Source organism: Strix aluco, chromosome 2, assembly GCF_031877795.1.
Source record: "Strix aluco isolate bStrAlu1 chromosome 2, bStrAlu1.hap1, whole genome shotgun sequence".
NCBI classification, from domain to species: Eukaryota; Metazoa; Chordata; class Aves; order Strigiformes; family Strigidae; genus Strix; species Strix aluco.
In genome coordinates, this window is record NC_133932.1 from 100,272,366 (window position 1) to 100,293,293 (window position 20,928).

The 20,928-nt window shown below is 35.7% G+C and overlaps 1 protein-coding gene across 2 annotated transcripts in view; it reads left to right on the forward strand.

The window, feature by feature from the left end:
• The window catches only part of DIAPH3 (diaphanous related formin 3), a 256,020-nt gene that overhangs the window by 147,626 nt on the left and 87,466 nt on the right, over positions 1 to 20,928 (forward strand). For both annotated transcript variants that reach the window (XM_074815569.1, XM_074815570.1), the window contains 2 exons: positions 152 to 281; positions 13,527 to 13,651. In XM_074815569.1, the coding sequence (XP_074671670.1) occupies positions 152 to 281; positions 13,527 to 13,651 (255 nt within the window). The remainder of the gene's footprint in view (positions 1 to 151; positions 282 to 13,526; positions 13,652 to 20,928) is intronic.

Consider the following 20,928-nt stretch of genomic DNA (forward strand, 5'->3'; position numbering starts at 1 on the left):
ATTACTTAGGGTTTTCTTTAAAAGAGCTGTACCGGTTCAACAGTTTGTTCTCACGTTTCTTGAGTTCACAATTAGTAATATATGTTAATTATCAAAATAGTCAAAAGTAATCTTATTCTCAGTGTTTTAACATTTCTTTTTTTCTCTCTAGCTGAAGGACACAAAGTCAGCAGATCAAAAAACAACATTGCTCCATTTTCTTGTAGAAGTGTGTGAAGAAAGCTATCAGGATGTCCTGAATTTTATTGAGGATTTTCAGCATTTAGATAAAGCTAGTAAAGGTTTGTATAACTAACTAAATGTTTTGATTTTGAAAAGTGCATTGCAGTGTCTTTTATGTGAGATGATGCTTATTTTTTACAAACATTATTTTTAAAATAGACATTAATAGTCTATATCATAGATGAGTAATTTGAGCTGCTCCGAGTGGTCTTAAAGATATTTACTACTCAGTCCTCTAATATTTGCTACAGGATTTCCCATTACATTCTAGAATCAATGTCCAAAACAGGTATCTTTTAAAAGTTCTTTTCTATTAACAGATCTTAAACTATTTCCAACTTTCAATCTTTTATATGGTAAGTGTAGTACAATAACTCAATGTCTTTTAATTCAGAAATGCAGAAAGGCTGTCATACCATAATTTTTTTTTTTTTTTTCCTAAACATGAATCATAACAGTTTTGTCCTCCCCGCGTGTATGTTTTTCATGCAACAGTAGCATTGGAAGTCTGGAAAAATAAATTCCTCTTTTTACTGCTTCATCAGGCAGCATAGAATATGGTAAATTCAGCATAAGCAGCAGCAGGTTTTTTGCAGTTAATTTCTTAATTAAGAGTGCCTCCTTCATATTTTATTGCAGCTTAAGTAATTTAAACTGACTAAGCATGGAGTTAGAAATTGATGCCACCTCAACACTGTCCTGCTTGCAGGAAAACAAGATTGGATGGACTGTCTCAGCTAATCATTTTTTAGTTTATGTCAGTTTGGAGAATATCAGTGTTTATCTGTATTGCTTTGTACAGTATCATTCTTATGCCTCAGTCAGTCTCCCTGACACAAACTACAGGTTTGCAAAAGCTGCTACTGATGAAGAACTTGAGATAGTGTTCACTCACATAGAGTTCACTTTCTGCGAGTTTCCAATTTTACTTGGTGCATTATAACCACTTAGAAGTTCAAGTATTTTTAAATAGCTGTCAAATGTTTCAAGCCCTTCATCTAACTTTTTACTGGTAATAGGAGGAGTTTCTGTTTGTACGGGGTCTGGCTGAGCCGGAATTGGTCTTCCCCAATAGCAGCCCTCATGGTGCTGTGTTTTTTGTTGGGAGCTGGCAGGGTGTTGATAGCACACTGGTGTTGTGGCTACTGCTGAGTAGTGCTTACACAGCACCAAGGCTCTTTCTGACATTTCCCCCCCCACAGTGGGACGGGGTGGGCAAGATCTTGGGAGGGGACACAACCAGGACAGCTGACCCGAACTGACCAAAGGGATATTCCATACCATATGACGTCTGCTCAGTATAAAGCTGGGAGAAAGGAGGAAGGGGGTGGGGTCACCCTTGGTCCTCCGAGGCAACCACTACACGTATTGGAGCCCGGCTTCCTGAGAAGGCCCGACATTGCCTGTTAATGGGAAGTAGAGAATAAATCTGTTTTCTTTTTTGCTTCTGCGCACAGACCTTACTTTGCTTTGCTTTGCTTATATTAAAACTGCTTTTGTTTTACCCACAAGGGTTGGGTTTTTTTCCTGTCTTATTTTCTTTCTCCTCTTTGCCCTGTTGAGAAAAAAGGGGGAAGGGGGGGAAGTGATAGAGCGACTTGGTGGGTACCTGGCATTTAGCCAAGGTCAAACCACCACTCTTCTATACAAATTTAGTATTTTATGCATTATTTTCAGTGTTAACTGGCCACGGATTATTTTTTTTTTCCTTATTAGTATGTTATTGGCTGTATTCTGGTTGAATTTTGTATATCAGCTAGAAAAACTAAAATGTTCCTTATTAGAAGCCATTATTTTCACTGCAGACAGTCATCTTATATGAAGCTGCTGATTGTCTTCTGGAAAGCTTCTGAGATATAAAACACTGACCATTCAAAGAGTAAATAAAATTATCAGTTAATCCAGGCCTTCTGGGTTTTTTTAGATATCTGTTATTGATTACAGAATCACAGAATCACAGAATCTTCTAGGTTGGAAAGGACCTTGAAGATCATCTAGTCCAACTGTTAACCTAACACAGACAGTTCCCAACTACACCATATCCCTCAGCGCTATGTCAACCCGACTCTTAAAACACCTCCAGGGATGGGGACTCCACCACTGCCCTGGGCAGCCCATTCCAACACCTAACAACCCGTTCTGTAAAGAAATGCTTCCTAATATCTAGTCTAAACCTTCCCTGGCGCAACTTGAGGTCATTCCCTCTTGTCCTGTTGCTTGTTATTTGGTTAAAGAGGCCCATCCCCAGCTCTCTGCAACCTCCTTTCAGGTAGTTGTAGAGGGCGATGAGGTCTCCCCTCAGCCTCTTCTTCTCCAGACTAAACAACCCCAGTTCCCTCAGCCGCTCCTTGTACGACATGTGCTCCAGACCCTTCACCAGCTTCGTTGCCCTTCTTTGGACACGCTCGAGTAATTCAATGTCCTTTTTGTAGTGAGGGGCCCAAAACTGAACACAGGAATCGAGGTGCAGCCTCACCAGTGCCGAGTACAGGGGTAAGATCCCTTCCCTGTCCCTGCTGGCCACGCTATTTCTGATGCAAGCCAGGATACCATTGGCCTTCTTGGCCACCTGGGCACACTGCTGGCTCATGTTCAGCCGGCTGTCAATCAACACCCCCAGGTCCCTCTCTGACCGGCTGCTCTCCAGCCACTCCTCCCCTGTAGCGCTGCTGGGGGTTGTTGTGGTCCAAGTGCAGCACCCGGCATTTGGCCTTATTGAAACTCCTACAGTTGGCCTTAGCCCATCACTCCAGCCTCTCCAGATCTCTCTGCAGAGCCTCCCTACCCTCGAGCAGATCAACACTCCCACCCAACTTGGTGTCATCTGCAAAGTTACTGAGGGTGCACTCGATCCCCTCGTCTAGGTCATCAGTAAAGATGTTAAACAAGAGTGGCCCCAAAACCGAGCCCTGGGGGACACCACTCGTGACTGGCTGCCAACTGGATTTAACTCCATTCACCACAACTTTTTGGGCCCGGCCATCCAGCCAGTTTTTTACCCAGCAAAGCGTGTGCCCATCCAAGCCACGAGCAGCCAGTTTTGCCAGGAGAATGCTGTGGGAAACGGTGTCAAAGGCCTTACTGAAGTCAAGGTAGACAACATCCACAGCCTTTCCCTCATCCAATAAGCAGGTCACCCTGTTGTAGAAGGAGATCAGGTTTGTCAAGCAGGACCTGCCTTTCATAAACCCATGCTGACTGGGCCTGATAATCTGGTTGTCCCACATGTGTTGTATGATGGTACTCAGGATGAGCTGCTCCATCAGCTTCCCGGGAACCAGTTTACTTCAGGGTATTTAATTTGCTTTTTCTACTATGTGCTGAAGTTTTAGTTTCTACTTTTGTAATACTAGACTTAGTCTTAATTCACTGTTACAGTACATGAATAAAGATACTTTTTTGCTTTGAAGTATAACAAATCCTGTTTTTTAAGTACTCTTAGATCAGCAGGAAGAACTTTCATTGCAGCTAATGAGCTTACTGATATGACAGTTCCTGAAGATACATATAATTAAAGCTGTCTCTTCTTTTAAACATAATGACTTTCCTGCTTTTTTATTAGTATTCTAGACAAGAAATATTTTGGTAATTTGGTACACTTTACTACATTCTTATTTTATGCTATTCTAAAGGTTTATATTGCATTTATCCAGGCTGCTGTTTTATTTGATTGACTCTAATTTACACAGTCCTTACGGGTTATACAATCTTCCTTTCATATTGTAATAACAATATAAAACTGCAGGTTTTCCTTTCTCTAGAAGTCATTAACTCATTGTCACTTTATAAGTAACTTATCAGTTTTCTCATTTTTGAAACTTATTCAGGTTTTTTTGTAGAGAATTAATTCCATTTTTTTTTTTTTTTTAAACTAGGAACCAAATTGTAAATGTGAAGTTCAATCTCTATTCATTAAAAACTAGAACACACCCACCTACAATATTTAAAAACATTAGGACAGCATGAGAGAACAATATGTTTATATCTCTATATATGTTATAAATGATCTATATGTCATAAGGAAAGTGCTTTATCCTATTACAGAACTTCTAAAAGTCTATGGCTCTCTACTATTACATAACATATTTTCTGCTATGCATTGCTTGGGCTTTTGTCTTCGGTCACAAATTCACAGAGTGTGTTTTCAGATAGTCAGGATTGTTGTGTTTGTTTCTGTGGGGTTTTTTGTGCTTTCAGAAAACATTACAACTTCCTGAGTTACTCCATACTGTATTATACCTCAATCAGTACCAAAATCAGTAGGTGGTTCCACTATCTTGCAGATTACACAAGTTTCTAAGTTCTTATAGCAGACTCACAGTGTGGAATAGTAGCCCATTCAGAGATTTGCTTTGAAAAATGTTTGTAACTAACATGGTAACAATTTTATCTTATGTCTTTTTTTTTTTGAGAATTCTTCTTTTTTTAAATGCAAAGTTCATTTTCCAATTTTTTTGTTTTATGTATGGGATGTTTCTCTGCCTTAAATGATCATTTCAAGAATGATGGCTATAAAGAATAACAAGGAGAATTGCTACCAACCAGAGGTGCATTTTTAGAGGTCCTTTTTTTATTCTGTATCTGTTACCTGAATTTTCTTTTTTTGGTGGGTCTTCAGAAAGAGAGTAAAAAGAGTTCTTCAGAGTACTGAAAAAGGAATAGTATCCTTGTTCATTCTCAGATGTTAATTTAATTAATTCAGCTATTTAGTAGGTAGCTTCACTTAAGGCGTACAATTCATCTGTGTTTTTGATAGTTTTTTTTATGTGTAGGTTTATGAAATACTAGTAAAAGTAGCTATTCAGAGATTTCCATGAATGGCAGAGAATTATGTGGCAGATGGCTTATATTTCAACTTTCTGGTACACACAGGACTGTAACTCAAAATCTAGTGGTAAAAGTCACAAAATTTTGGGAATCAACCTGACAGTGAAAACACACACTTTATCCTCTAGGTGAAAATCACTATTACTTGCACCTATGAGACTGTCTAGTTTCTTGGTCTGTGATCCTGTTGGTTGCATTACACATGACAGGACCCAAGGGAGGTATCAAACATATTTTATGCCTTAGTTTACATGGAAAGAGGCCAATGTATGCTTTACAAGAGCTATTGAATATCCTTGTGTAAGTTAGTTTAGAGGCAGCTAATAAAACTAAGCATTCCTTATATCAGGTAAAAAAAAAAATCTTAAAAGAAATGTGGACCTAATTTCAGGAATTTTATCATAGTAAATAATTTGATTTTTATCCCCATGGAAAATTGCTATAGAAGTTGGACAAAATGAGAATTAGTGAAATAACTGTATAAACAACAAAGCAATATTTAATTTTGTAAAGGAACTTGCTCATTTGGGGAAAAGTTGTACCTACTATGATTTCTAAAGAATTACGGCTACTTCAGTAAAGATTTACTGTAACTAGGAGTAGAAATGTCCTAGTGAAATGAGGTGATGAGACAAAAGAGCTGTTGTTAGAGGACGGTTAGAATATCACAATCGGGAAGAGGGCTAAAGTGTGGGTGTGGGGACAATAAGAGAAAAATATTTTACTTAATTACAGTACCACAAATTACAGTACAAATTAGTTTAGAAATTAGATCAATGTGCCTAACTATCAAAAGAGTAAGGTTACAGAATTGCCTTCTTGAGATGTAATTTCCATGGTGGAAAAAAGCAACTACATGCTTTAAGATGGGGTTAGATTTCTTATAACCATGATTTTATAAATGTGGCACCCAAAATACCAAATACTGAATTTTATGGCTTGAGAAACAGTAATAGGAGTTTTGGTTTGATTTGACTTTCAAACAAGACTCCTATTAACTATAAAGTAATGGTATTAGCCTTAAAATAAATACTGAAGTGTAACAAAATGTCAGACAAAGAATTCCATATGGAGAAAGGGTTTTCAAATACCATTGTTTAAAAATAATTTAAAAAATTAAAAAGCCATCTTTTTTTCTTGCTTTTTGTTGTCAAGACAATGTAACATTTTTAGCAATTAATTTTACAATATTATCAAGAACTAGGCAGTAGAGAAAGTTTTAAAGTATATATTTGTCCATGAATGCAGTACTTAGAAGACTATTTCAAGCTCTAAATTGTGTGAAAGAGATTTTTATACAAGACTGAAAAAGCATGTTATTTTGTGGCTACTGGTTTTTGAAATTATTTGAACATAACTTGTTTTTCATCTTGAAAATCTTAGGCTAAAAATGTGTATCTATTTACTGGAAATGTACCATTTAAGACATAAAAATCTGCTACTCCATCATTTAAGATACCATACCAGGGACATTAAATATTTGCAAAGGGAAATTAATGGTGATGTGGTTTAAGTACACCTTTAAATATTTTTACAGTTTTGTGTATATTGATGTTTTTTGTACCCCTGTTTATACCTGTAATGGATCAACAAATCTTGCTCTGTTGGGACACAAGTCCTACATCAGCACACTACAGACTTGCCATATTCCTGTCTGAACCATTTTATAATAACCTGAAATTATTGAAAATAAGTAATTAAATGTACCTTTTTGTGATTTTTTTTTGTCTGAGTGCATTTCACAATGTAAAAGTTATAGTTTCAAAACCCGATGGAACATATGCAATAATGTTATGTATTTATTGTATATAATCTCTTACTTCTTTTAACATTTGTGACTTTAAGTTGTGCACAGTACTGTTATCTGACAAGTAATCTTAAGATATGATTATACAATGAACTACTAAAATGTAAGTGAAATATTCTATTTCTTTAGGGCACAAAATATATGCATCTCTTACAAGCATGAATTAGCAAAACAAATATTAAGCAAGAGTTTGAGCACAAACAAGAGTTTTTTACCAAAACAGTGCTTCAGTTTCTAATATGGTATTGAAGTATGTCAGTATTCCATGCAAGTAGCTTGCTTTCTTTATCATCTTGCAGTAATCCAACAGTTAAGTATCACGGCCAATCCCTGGTGCAGTCCTCGAGCCCCCTGTTACTTAAACAGTATCATAGAATACCAGATTGGAAGGGACCTCAAGGATCATTTGGTCCAACCTTTCATGGCAAAAGCACGGTCTAAACAGGATGGCCCAGCACCCTGTCCAGCTGAATCTTAAAGTGTCCAGTGTTGGGGAATCCACCACTTCCCTGGGGAGATTATTCCAATGACTTGTTTTTATTGTGAAAATTGTTACTCTTGTGTCCAATTGGAATTTCCCCAGGAGTAAGTTGTACCCGTTACCTCTTGTCTTTTCCATGTGACTCCTTGTTAAAAGGGAGTCTCCATCTTCTTTGTAGCCACCCTTTAAATACTGGAACATGGTGATGAGGTCTCCCCTAAACCTTCTCTTCTCAAGGCTGAACAAACGCAGTTCTCTCAGCCTTTCCTCATATGGCAGGCTTCCCAGCACTTTGATCATCAATGTAGACATATATCACATGTAGACAGTTTGATCTGTAGCCAGATCAGGGTTCAGATAAAGTTGTTCAATACTTTTAATGTCATATTTATTCAATTGGGTATAAATATCTGGATGTTAATGAGAGATTTCATTGCTGTATAGCGTTTTAAGTGATAGTGAGATTAAGACAAATAAAATAATATTGATACCCTATAGGTCAAAATGTAGATATATGCTAAAAAACAAAGGAATAATATCAAATGGCAAAAGAATAGAAAGGCTGAATATATTGTGCAGATGTATAGATCCCTGAAGGTGAGAAAGCTCAATTTTAATGAGTAGGAAAGTGTTGCAAGTGCATATATATATATATATGTATATGTAGGCTTGTGTATCTTGCTACCTGTATGTCTGTCTCAGAGTTAGAGATTGCAGTAATGGGATTGTTTAGAAGACTGAGAAATCTGGATGGTTTTAAACTTTTATTTTAAACTGTACAAGACTGATTCATTAACATTTCATGCTAATGATTCATTCTTAATAATTATTAATCACTATCACTGACTATTCAAAAGCAGTTCGTTATTAACAATCAAATCCTAAATTAGCTGTGAATATACAGTACACTGCAGTCAGCGCAGCACTTCATGGTCTGGGTCCCAAAGGGTCGAGGTGATGAGGCTCAAGAGCTCTTGAGTGAGGGAAGCTGCAACTGATGCAAGGGTCTCCTTTCTCTTTTCTCCTCCAAATTTGATTTCTTCTTTTATAAGATAATTACGTCTCTTGGCAGATCTTAGTCCACCACTGTACTGTATCATCGTGTACTGTGCAACACTGCGGCGGGGATATGACTTCCCCATGCTGGGGCAGGTGCCATATCCTGTTGCTTGGCCATTTTTTCCCCTTGCCTTAGCAGCTGCTTCCTTCTTTCAGTACCAATCCAGTGATGAATAACTGATCATCAGTGAATTGTTTGTCATTTGGGGGTTTCTGTTTTCAACTTTTGCCCATATTTTCAAGTTTTGAGCTTAAACTGTACATTGTAAAAAGAGACGTGTGCTTTCAGGCTGCATTTCACCCAGGAGGTTCTCAAAAGTTTATAACAAGTCTAGCAGGCAAGGGCTCTTGTGTAGGTAGTATAGAGCACAGTTAGTATAACATCTGAGGACTATTCCTACTCATGATAGTATTATTATTACTAGCAAAGTGGGTAAAAAAATGCTTATGCATTGTTCACCAATTACCCTATATTAGTGTGCTCATATATGAATTCAAATCAGGAGAAAATTAATTAAATACTGCTTAGAGAGCTGTTTCTTTCCTGTGTGCAACTGGACTCTGCTTTGGCTGCAGAAGGGAAAGTCTGAGGACTCAAGGGGTGATGGCATTGTCAGAGCTTAGGGGAAAAAAAGGATTTCAACAAGAGTATTGTATATGCCTGTTATACACACACACAAAGACAGAAAAAAAGCAAAAGGCAAGAAAGCCATGAAATGGCTGCAGAAGACAAGGGAAAACGTCACCTTGGGAGAAATAAAACATAAATATTGTATCTTCAGTCTTCTGTGACATTGACGATATCCAACTAGATCTTATTCCACTGTTAATGGATATTTCAGGCCTTTGCTGGTGTTTATAGAAATCTTCTAATACTTTGTCTGTGGAATATTTCTTTGTTAGTGCTCTAAACCCATCTGACAATACAGGGGTGTTTTTGGTTGGTTTTGTTTGGGGTTTTTTAGGCTTTATTTTGTCACTTAACTTTACTTTTAAATGCTGCAACAATAATATGTTGGCAATTTTAGAGAATTATTCAGTAAACTGTCCATCAGGCCAGTATGAAGTTCAAATGGCAAAAGCAATAGTATATTTTCAGGTTTGATTTTTTTTTTTAATAATATGGTATAGTTTTCTGCATCAGGCTAGAGATCAGCTTGTCACTGTCACTCTCTCCCCTTAGAATATAGGGGCCAGAATAGCACAAGGGAAGCAAAATATCTGTAGGCAAGAGGCAGATTCTCTTGATATGGAGATTGCGACCATCCAAGAAAATTGTCACACAGGGTAGGCAGCACATAGGATTGCTGAAATATCAGCTGAAATATCTGTTGAAAAAAGTAGCAGAAGGTTTACAGCAATATAAATGAGAGAGCACACAAGTAGTATTGCTTTGCTTTGGGGAATTATTTCTAGGATTTAAGATAAAACAGGTATAGTCTCAAAACTGGATGAAATATTGCTTTAATTTTAAGCATGAATAATGATCTGGGGATGTGGGAGAGGGGAGCAAAATGTCTCCATTGAAATTTGTTGAAAGAAAAAATCAGAATGCTATATTTTCATATTGTAAATATCAGTTTCCATTTCTGCATTCTGAGATAACTGAGATGTGGAACTAAAAGTTTATAAGTACATTTTTTACCAAGTTTTGCTGTGGCTGTAGTAATGTTGTGTGACTACAGAGTATTTAAGAAACTGAGGAAAAAAGAATGATTTGGGTAATTACACGTCTCATTGTCTGACCTTACTCGTATGAAAGTTTATAAAGGAAAGAATAATCAAACATGGAAGTTAATGAGAGAAGCATAAAATGAAAATTAATTTATTGGTAGTAGACTAATCTGCTAGCTTTGGCTATTAATTTCTTTTTTTTTGACCCATGAAATCTATGCTGACTTCAGGAAAGCATTTAATAGTATGTAAACTGGGAGAATATTCATTAGAATAAAAAGTGGAAGAAACATAAAGTACTGTCTAAAAGGAATATGGAAAAAAAAATAGTAGTATTGCACCAATAAGCATATCTGACAAAGGGTTAGACAGCTTTGCCAGCTGAAAGGGGGATTGGGTTGTCATTCCTGAATGATCCTGAGGAAGCAGAGTAAAAGAAATGAAAATCAATAGTATGAAGTACAAGATCGTGCATCTTTATACTATAATAAGAGCTTTGCTCAAGAAAAAAGGATATTTTATTGTAAGATAATCAGATAAGGTTTTTCTGGTAGAACTGTAGAAATAGTAATGCAAACATTAAAAGGACTGGTGAGTCATCATCTGAAATACTATGCAGAAAAGTTTTAAAATAGAAACCAGTAAAGAGGCTTCTGGAATAACCATGGTATCTGAAAACCTGAATCGAGAGAGGAAACTTTAAGAACAAAGTTGTTTTAACCATGAAAGGCAGAAGGTGAGGAAATCTAATTCTTGCTTATAAAAATATCAGGAGCCTTTTTGAAAAAGAGGTATGAGAGCTCAGAGAGTATAAGTGAAAGAATGTTCAGGCACATGTGCACTATATTCAGTGAAGACCTTGGTTTTGTTGTGTAACATTCAAAACCCCAGTCTTTGACTTTGTTTTCAAACTATCATGAGTCACTTCAGTTTGGCTTTGGTATGTATCTGAATCCTCCTTGGATTAGAGGTCAAAGTTAGGGATTTTTTTTTCTCTTCTGCCATTCTTCTGTGTCTCTTGAGATGTTATACCATGTCTTCCACAGGGGCATGAGGGAAGGTTGGCAGTATTTCATGTGATCTTTTTGTTGAAGAGCTCCTTATATTTACACTTTTGGGTTTTTTAATCTGTTTCCACTAAGTTGGAAGTTGCACAGACAATAGTACCAAACTAATACCAGCATATTGTGAGCTCTCTTTGAGGTTGTTGCCAAAAATATAGTCTTAAAGGAAAATATATCTAGTAGTTGTGCACTGCTGAAATCAAAGGAATGCTGAATTTTTATATTCAGAAACAACTCACGATCATGACACAGGAAAAAAACCTTTCAGAACAAGATAGATATGTAAAGATTCTTGAACAAATATGTAAGTGTTCAGTGTCAAAAGAACTGAAGTAATAGAAGATTGGCCAATAAAAAATTGGCTTAGCTGGAAGCAAGAATTCAAAAATTTCTTGTATACAACCTGTTAATCACCTCTAGGCACTGAGTTTTGGGGTTTTTTTATCTGGGGAAAAGAATGTAACTGTTACTCAGCTGCTACCTGCAATTCATATAGAGGGTTTTTTGGTGGATCGGGTTTTGTTTTGGTTTGGTTTGGTTTTGAACCTATGTACTTTCTGAGTCTCATTCTGACATTTTGTAAGTACGTCACTTTATGCTGTGAACTGTTTTTATGCAAACTATATTGCGAAGAGCCCTGTTGATAGCTATATTAAGCACAGGGTATTATATTCTGTGTTTCTTAGCAGCTTTCAAAGTAAATCAGTGTCTTAAAATGTGTGTGCCTACCCTTGAAGGCTTCTTATGACAGCAGAAGTATGACTTTCTATTAAAATCAGGTTTGTTTCTGGAACCTGTGAAGACTGAAACGCATTTGTAGTCAACATTGTCAGCTTCTAATTTTAGCTCTGCTTCCCAAACAAGGCAGTTTCTTAACTACCAAAGCCAGCTGACCTACTTGGTGATGATTTGGGCTTACCAATCACTGAGGGAAAATCTGCCAAGTCTAATATACAATTGGAAAGCAGTGTTTTTCAGTAAAAAGAAGGTTTTAAAAATTGTGATTATAAATCAAATTATGAGTTATAATTTATAATATGAACATACATTTATATTCCCTTATTCTTTTTAGAAAAGTTGGTTGTCTCCAAATTGTTTGGTTCGTTGGTTGTTTTTTTTTAGATTACATTAGCATTTTAACAGGTTACCATTGATCATTTTATAGTTGTGTTAGCGTTTCTGCTATGAATGGGATTGTAGTTGCTATGCAACATTTCGCTCTAGTCATTTGGGGACTCTGTTAGGTTTTTATGAGAGAAAGATATGTTGAGGGTGTGTATCTTATATTTTCCATCACATAACTCTACTCAGTGGATGAAACGGCTCCACTACAGATCCTAGTAACATCATAGGGCCACAGACTTTCTTCAGGGATTTTTTTTAGACAAAGTTTAAGGTAGCTTTACCTTTATAGGTACAGTATATTATGAATGAAATAAATAATGAAGAAAAAGAAAAAAATTAAGTGATTACACTAATTCTTAGTTCTTATCTATATATATTGTTCCTATGGAACAAAATTAAATGTTAAGTTTACTTCATAAATGATCAAGAAATAAGTTTTAACTGACTGCAATAATATAAATCCAAGATAGAATACATGCTAACAGTAGTTATCCTCAGGTTACTCTTATGGTCTTGATATTTTAATCAACTATTTACATCTGTGCATCTCTTCAAATGGATGAAAGTTGTATTTCTCTTTTTCTGATAAAGAAAATTTGCACTTTTTCTACATCCTTCTGTAAATCCCTGACATTTCATCTCTTTTCTTTTTCCTAAGCCCCTGTTTTGCTCTGCTGCACCCTCTCAAATGCTTGCACTTCCCTCCAGCTTGGCAAGCACTTTCGCTCTGACAAATTCTGTTTTTTTACCAGGCATCGTTCTTTCAAACTAGGGAATCAAGTCTTAGGTTTCATGCGTAGGTGTTTAATAGCCCCATTTTCTCTGTGTTTTGACGGTCTTATTTTCTTCATGATCTTCCATACAAATGATCGTATTTTCTGTTTTAACAGAATGAGATTGAGGAAAGCTTTGTGGTTCTTGGAGTAGCTTCAAAACTTGTCCTTTGGTTAATCAGAAGAGACAGACTGTCATATGTGTATCTCAAGTTATTTAAAACACTGTTAATTGCAATGCAAAACCTTAGGCATAAAAATAAAACAAAATGCAGTGTTCAAAAAGGATACATCTAATCAGAATAAGGCAACCGCATAAGTGAGCAGAACTGAACATTGTAGAGTGACCCCCTCATCTTGTATTGTAATTTGTTCAGTGTGCTATTATTTCAGAATTAAAAATGTAGTATGCTGATTTAGGTAAAGTTTTAACTCATATATTTTACAATGTTTCTTGTTTAAGGTGTTAACAGAATGAATGTTCTGTATTTTAGTCTCAGCAGAAAACCTGGAGAAGAGCCTGAAGCATATGGAAAGGCAATTCCAACAGCTTGAGAAGGATTTGCAGACTTTTCCAGTTCCTGAAGATAAGCATGATAAATTTGTAGCAAAAATGTCAATATCCTTTTTAAAAAAGCAAACCAGAAATAATTTAACTGCATTACCTTGAACTTTAAATTTCTTTGCATAACTGCTGTCTAGTCTATAGCATTTATTTTTAAAAATATAACTTTTTTCACTCAAAAACTAAATACATGAACAGTCCAAATAAAGGATTCATCTGTAGTGGATAGAATGATGAGAAAAATTATTACTGTCAGGTTTTACAGTGTGTATAAGTTTCTTAAATTAGTGGAAAGTAGTTCTAATAGGAATGTTAAACACTTCATTTTACGTGAGAATATCTTAGAAAAAGATGTCTGTCACCCTGTGTTTATTTGTTTTCTAGTGTATGCATTACCACTGTGAATATTTTTGTACATGCAACCACAGAACAAAAAACTTCTCTTATTTCACAAAATGAGATTCTTAGCATCTGAAAACTGGTTTCTGGTCTTATTTTTGCCAGAATTCCTTTTCTCACTATTTATTCCAAATCCTGCAGCCAACTTCACTGCCTGTCTCTCTCATAAGAAAGCCTTGTGACATGAAGATACTTAATTAAAGCAGAAAAAAACATTCTTTCACTTAGACCTCCCTACCAGATGCTGGTCATATATACTTGGCACTGAGACTAATCTGGAGGCAGAAATATCAGCAGATAGAGAGACAGATTGAAATTTCTTGTGCAGTCATGGTTAGGTTATTACCTAGCTGGAAGACTACTTTATTATGTACAAAGGCGTGGGGACTGAGGAGACAGTCCTCTTGATTAATTTCATACTATTAAATAAAAGATGACAAGGGACCCTGAGGCCGAGTGGATGTACTGGTTCTTGCTGCATTAGGGCCAGTTTCGTTTTCAGTAGACTAGCTGCAACCACAGTGTTTACAGCTTAGCTTTAGGCCTTTTCTGGACTCTGCGGGTTATCGGTAACCTTTCAGTGTTGCTACTAATTTTTTGTAAGGTTGGGTATTTTGTTGGTGAGTTTGTTCTGTTTTTTGTTGTTGCTGTTGCTGCCTTTTTTTTCCAGCTCAATGTGGTTTTGAGAGATATGTTGCAGCCCACCAGCATGGTGTCTCTGTAGTATGAAACATAAGTTTTGTCCCTGAAGAAGCCAATAGCATAATATGAGAACTAGGAGAGGGGTCCTGAAGGCAAGAGATAACCTATTGTTTAGGAAGTTAGAGGAAAATATGTCCATGATGACATTGTCAGAAATTTTGCTAGGACTATCAAAGTCTGTGCTTCGTTAAGAAAATGATGTGTAGTCTAGGAAGTTAGGAATGGGAAGCAGTTATTAAGAAATCAAATCTATGAAAAAGGACACTCTTCTTAATCCAAAATAGTTATGATGTTGGAACTTAAAATACCTTATAACAATTTGCATTTTTAAGCTGAGGACTAAGGTTTGAAGTAACAGATAATTTAATACACAGCTTCCTTTGGAGATGTGGTTATAAAACGTCCATACCTATAAAACAGATATGACAGAAGCTAACAGAATGAGTGAAGAATACCCTGACTAAATTAGCTTCACTTGAGGAGGAGAGCATGGGAAAAGTTAAGTTCAGGAATAAATACATACTTCTATGCTAATATCTAACATCTAAAATAAAAAAAAATGATTATGTAGGATGCCTTATTTCCCTTTGTGTTACTGACATATTCAGCATTTCTGAAACTTGATGGCAGGAAGTGAGTGGAATACTGTGATATAAGGTTATAAATTGTATTTAAGACAGAATAAGTCATAGTTGTAGAGAAATAGTGTGAAAAGTTAAAATATAATAAAAGTCACATGGGGGTAAATAGGCAGACCTTGTCAATAAACACCATAACTTTTCTAGGGGTTGAAATTCCATCCCCATATATGAAAAGCATTAGAACAGTTTACTGATGGCATAAAAAAGGTAGTGATCATATTAGGAAGTGCAAAGCAGGATCTACATATTGTCTTTTTCAAGCATTTCAAAAGCTGTAATCCTGCCAGAGAAGACATGGATTGTCAATGTGTGCCAAGAAGATAAGCCATAGCCATATAGCTAAATTTGTTCTTTGCATCAGTTTTCTCTAGGGAGAACTTTGGTTGGGCCCACTGTGCAATATTTTGAATGGAAGGAGGATGATCTCAGATTAAGGAGTCAGTATATAAACCTGTTGGACTACAGATTCTTACATGAACTAAATTAGCCCAAGACACCAGAGGAATCAAAGCTGAAAAGAAGCACCTGAGTTTTGTAAAAGTGCTGCAAGGAGGATCGGCAAGTCTAGCTTTTCTACCAAGAAAACTGATGAAGACTAAATAAAAATAAAACCAACATGTGTATATGGGAGATATATTATGATGGGGGAGAGTCAACGTGGGTTCTGTAAAGAAAAACCATCCCTTTCAGATCTATTACAGCATGCAGATAAAGGTGGCACAGTTGGTAGAGCATAACTGAATTTCCATGCACTTTTCAACAAGGTGTATTAACAAAGATTTCCAAGGAAAAAAATTTCTTAGGTCAAAAGTGGAATGATTATTTTTTCTGGATTGGTCTAAAAAAAAACCAAAGAAGAACCTCATGTCAAAAGAGAGATACTGGCAGATGCTGACAAAAGAGCAAGTGAACTTCAGTGATTATAGAGTAATAGATCTGGAGGAAAAAAAATTAGAACAATTGAGAACAATTGCACTTAAGAGCAAGCAAAAAACATAAATAAGTTGCTATAAAAATCAGTAATACTTTCTTATCTCGAGTGCTTCCATCACTCCATCTCAAAAAAGTGTACTGCATACCTACTAATGTGGCAGAGAACAGTGACAATGATCAGCAGTAGGCAATAGTTTCTGTATAAGGGATATTTTAATAGATTAGAACTTTGAAGGTGGAAATTCAAAAAAGTCAGGAAAATATAGTAAAAATGCTTGTAATTTTGTATGCCATACAGGAGGGAAGTTAGCAACTTATTAACTGTGTCTTATAAATAACCAGGATTTATCCCATGTAAAATACTGTCCAGCAGATTAAAACATACTAACAGAAGTGTTTTCTTACACAACAGACAAACTGTAGCATTTACTTTTAGGATGTTGTAGAGGCTGAAAATGTAAATGAATTTCATATAAGGCTTAGAGTGTTAGCTAAAGATAGTACATCTGGAGCTATTAAACACAGTAGTCCAGAGGTAGCTTTAGCTCAGAAAAATCACTAATATGCAGACTGCTAGAAACTAAATACTACATCAGTTAAATTATCATGCTATACTTGCCAAGTTTCCTTCTTGTTTTCCCCAATCATTGGGTATTGATTGCTGTCAGAAACAGGTGAGATGAATATTTGGTCTTACTCAGAATAAATCAGTACAGGTAAAACCAGCCATACTACATATTTCATTGTATTAGACTATTCAGATACAATATTTTGAACAGTAAATATTATGCACACTAATAGTTTGCCCGCACCCACTCCGCTCTCCCAGCAGACAGGCAGTAATTTCAAAACAGTAAAGTTGCATAGTTTTCCTGTAATGTCTGTGAACACACTAATTAAAGAAGCTCACTTTTAGAAAAACAGGAACTTCAATAAATTACAAAGCAAAGAAGGTTTGATGTAAAGGTTAGATAATCCTGCACAGCGTGATGAAGCCTGGACCTGTCTTTACTTTTATTCGTATGACACGGAAAGCTGAATGATGTTGATGTCTTGAAAAGCATGCAGCTCATAAAAAGAAATCAGCAGGAAATCTGAAAAAGGAAGGATGGTGCTTTGTTAGAAATAATTTTTCATCCTGAGTACAATTAGGCTTCATGGACAAGCATGCTATTGCATCCTGTCGCTAAATATCGCAACCCAAAGGCCCCTGATGAACTGATTAGCATTCTTGTTTCTTTAGGAAGTCGGATATACGCACAGTTGGTGCACTCTTTTATTGACAAAGTCTATAATTATGAATATTTCTCCTTTATATTAGATTGTGCTAGTTTGTCAGTCATCTTATGTATGCTAGCTGAAAAGAAATTATAGTTATTGCTGTTCTTCTGTTTGCTTTAATTAAGAAATTCAAAGAATATTGTATTAATATAGACCCAGATTATTAAATCCATTGAGTGAAATGTTCAGTAAAAAATAGTGCAGAAAATACATTTGTACGCTCAAAATAAAAATTTAGTGGGTTTATGGAGAGAATTTAAATTGCGTATTGAAAGCTTAGTTAAGTAATTTAGTCAACATTCTCTTTATCAGTCAGCTTGCATCTCATGATTTTCTAGGTAGCATCTGAGAACCTCTTGACAAGTTTCAGCCTGACCCTGAAAGTGGTGTTGATGGCTGTTTTTACAGAAGCTTACGGAACTAATACTTGAGAGACAATGAGTTGGTTGCTGCTAGGCACAGAGTCCTTTCTTTTTGATTATTATCTATTCTTCTTTCTTGTAGTTTAAGTTGATTTGTTGACATTACAAAAAGAGAAGGAACAACACTTACCCAAATCAGAGCCTTATTCAAGTGAGGTAGAAAAACCCATTTCAACTGCAAGGAAGAGACTACATGCTGCCTCTAAACTGTCAGTTATTTAATCGGCCTCAGTTTGAACTTCCCTCTGTGCAACATAAACAAACTGAAGTCTGTAATATGTCCCTGGATCCTAAGGACTTTGGAAGATTACAGGACCTGAGCTTGTTTGTTGAAAAAAAATTGTATGTTGCTCTTTGGGAGAAGCTCGAGACGTTGACTGTGTGGACAAGTAATGAGATAGGGCTTTGGCAAACAATGTAAATTTAATTTAAATATATAATTCCTTTATACAGGTCTTTAATATCTGGTCTGGACTCCAGGTATGTATTACAGCTAGCACTGGTTTTGCTCATAATATATGGGATATACAGACTGGATGCAGGAGCTCTGTGTGATAGAAATACATGGCAATTTGTTTTAGTATTATAACATAGAGCTAAGTAGGAGGGAGTGAGTCAAGGAAAAGGTATTTTTGACAAATACTCTTCAGAAGGTACTAATTTAAAAATTAAATATTTCTATGGTTTTTTTGAACTATTATATTCAGATACGGAATTTTACTGTTGAACCTTGCTATATGTATATAAAAGGAAGTCTCTATGACACATATTTTTTAGACAATTGCAACTATTTTCCCAAGAACTTGATGTAGAAGATCCTCAGTAGTGCCCTACAACTTTCACATCCTTTGGCCTTAATTGAAAATCATTTGTTGAAATTCTGGTTTGAAGTGACCTCAAAGTCTTTTTGCACCAGTCTTCGAAAAGTTTGCTGTGTTTTTACGGAGACTGTTGCTGGCTAGTTTCAGTTCCATTTTGAAGATTCTGCTAAAATATATGCAGCATCTATTCACCTGTTCATCTTTTGTTCATATGCAGAATGATACTACTTTTTCAATTAATATATGTCTTCACTTAATATATAGGTTAGGTTGTGAAAAAAAATCACAAGTTGTGAATATGGAGTCTTTTAAACAAATGTTTGGTACAGATTAACATCATTCATTATCTGTTCTGAGGTAATGGCTGTTTTTACTTGGTTTGATACTCTGCACTATATTAGTATTTTATATACCACAGTATATTAAAAGCATTATAAACTTCAGACAAGCAATTCTCTAAGAAAAGAGCTGCCATGAGTATGCAAGATCAAACATATAGCAGTTAGAAATTTTGCCATGGATATTACTCATCTTAGCCTTGCATTGCTTTCCTGTTCCATTAATGAGCAGAATGATGATCAGTAGTCCCACGAGTCCAAAAAGGCAGCCAGTGAAGTGAAGCCACTTCAGAAAAAATTAACAAACACCTAACTTCTTGATTTCCTTTTCCTCTTCTGTACTTCTGTATTTTTTCATCCAAAGCCAATGAATTGTGTAGCTGATAATGCATATATATCAACCTGTTCATAATAATTACAGTTGGGATCGGTATACTCGGTAGTATTCCCTGTTGTCTCCAGTTTAGCAAGTGCTGGCTAACAAAAGCCATGTTTAAGGAAAAAAGGAAGAGGACTTATTAAAAATACCTAAATTGAAGCACAGTCTCAGTAGAATGCCAAGACCTTAGGGTATCCCATAATGCACCAGATGGAAAATAAAAATCTCAGGATTCATTGTGTCTGGCACTGAAAGACTGGATAGTAAAACATCTTTCCAGAGTGCTGTATTTTGAGTTTAAGATTGTGCGCCACATTTTCAAGGGGAGTCACTTTTAACAGTATAAACTAAGTAGCCTATATGGACTCTTGACATAGATGTAACTTTAGCTATGTCTTGCAGAATATCACAGAAATTTCGTCTCTCTCACCTCCCCAACACCCCACACCCCCCAGGTTTCCTTTTCAGGAGTATACATTTTGTTGATAATTTTAACTTTTTCTTTCTCAGGTTTTTTCGTTCCTAGAAAACTGAAGAAGGTCACTGGAATGTTACATGTATGGCATTTATACCTAGTAACAACAAAACACATTTATCTAATTTTCCTTTACCCTCTGTGGAAATAAACAGCCTCATAATTGCAGAAAATAGTGTAGTGTTCCCTAAGTTCTGTTAATGATCTAAGAATCACAAATAATAAGTATCCTACATTGTAGGATCAAAAATAAAGAGGATGTAGAAATGCTTGTTTCTACACATATATATATAAGCTAATAGCCATCATAGTGAGTAATTTGAATGTTGAGAAAGTGCATTATTTCTCATTTCCTGCATATGTCTGAGAACATTATTATATGACTTTCTGACATGGATTCTAAATCACAAAAAGAAAGCCATTAACTGCTTACTTGATATTTTAAAAGCAACGTTAACAAACCAGAGGGACATTTAATAGTGAAATTCAAATGGGACTCAGCCTCTAAACAAAACTAAGAGTGCAGTGCAAAAAACTTGAAGAGTGAAAGCAGTCACCTAGCAGTAAATTGTTACTGTGTATTTACAACAACATGGTGGACAAAAATTCTATTTGTCTAGATTTTAATGCACTTGATTAAAAATCCTGTGCTTCATAAAATAAAGTGACCATAGTGTATGTATCTGTAGAATAAAGTATACAAATACAGTAAATTATCTTTTGCAATATTTGGGGTGGGCAATTGGGAGTAAAGCTAAAATTGCCATTTCTTGTCTTTTGTTGTCTTTCCTGCAGCAGGAAAATAATGGAACATAAATATTTGTTTAGCTACTGTTCCATTAAAGTAAACACTTTATGAAGTTGTCCTACATAAGGAAATGACTATTCACAATATTTCTTCTTTGAGCTTCTTTGACAAACTGTATTATCAAAAGTCTTG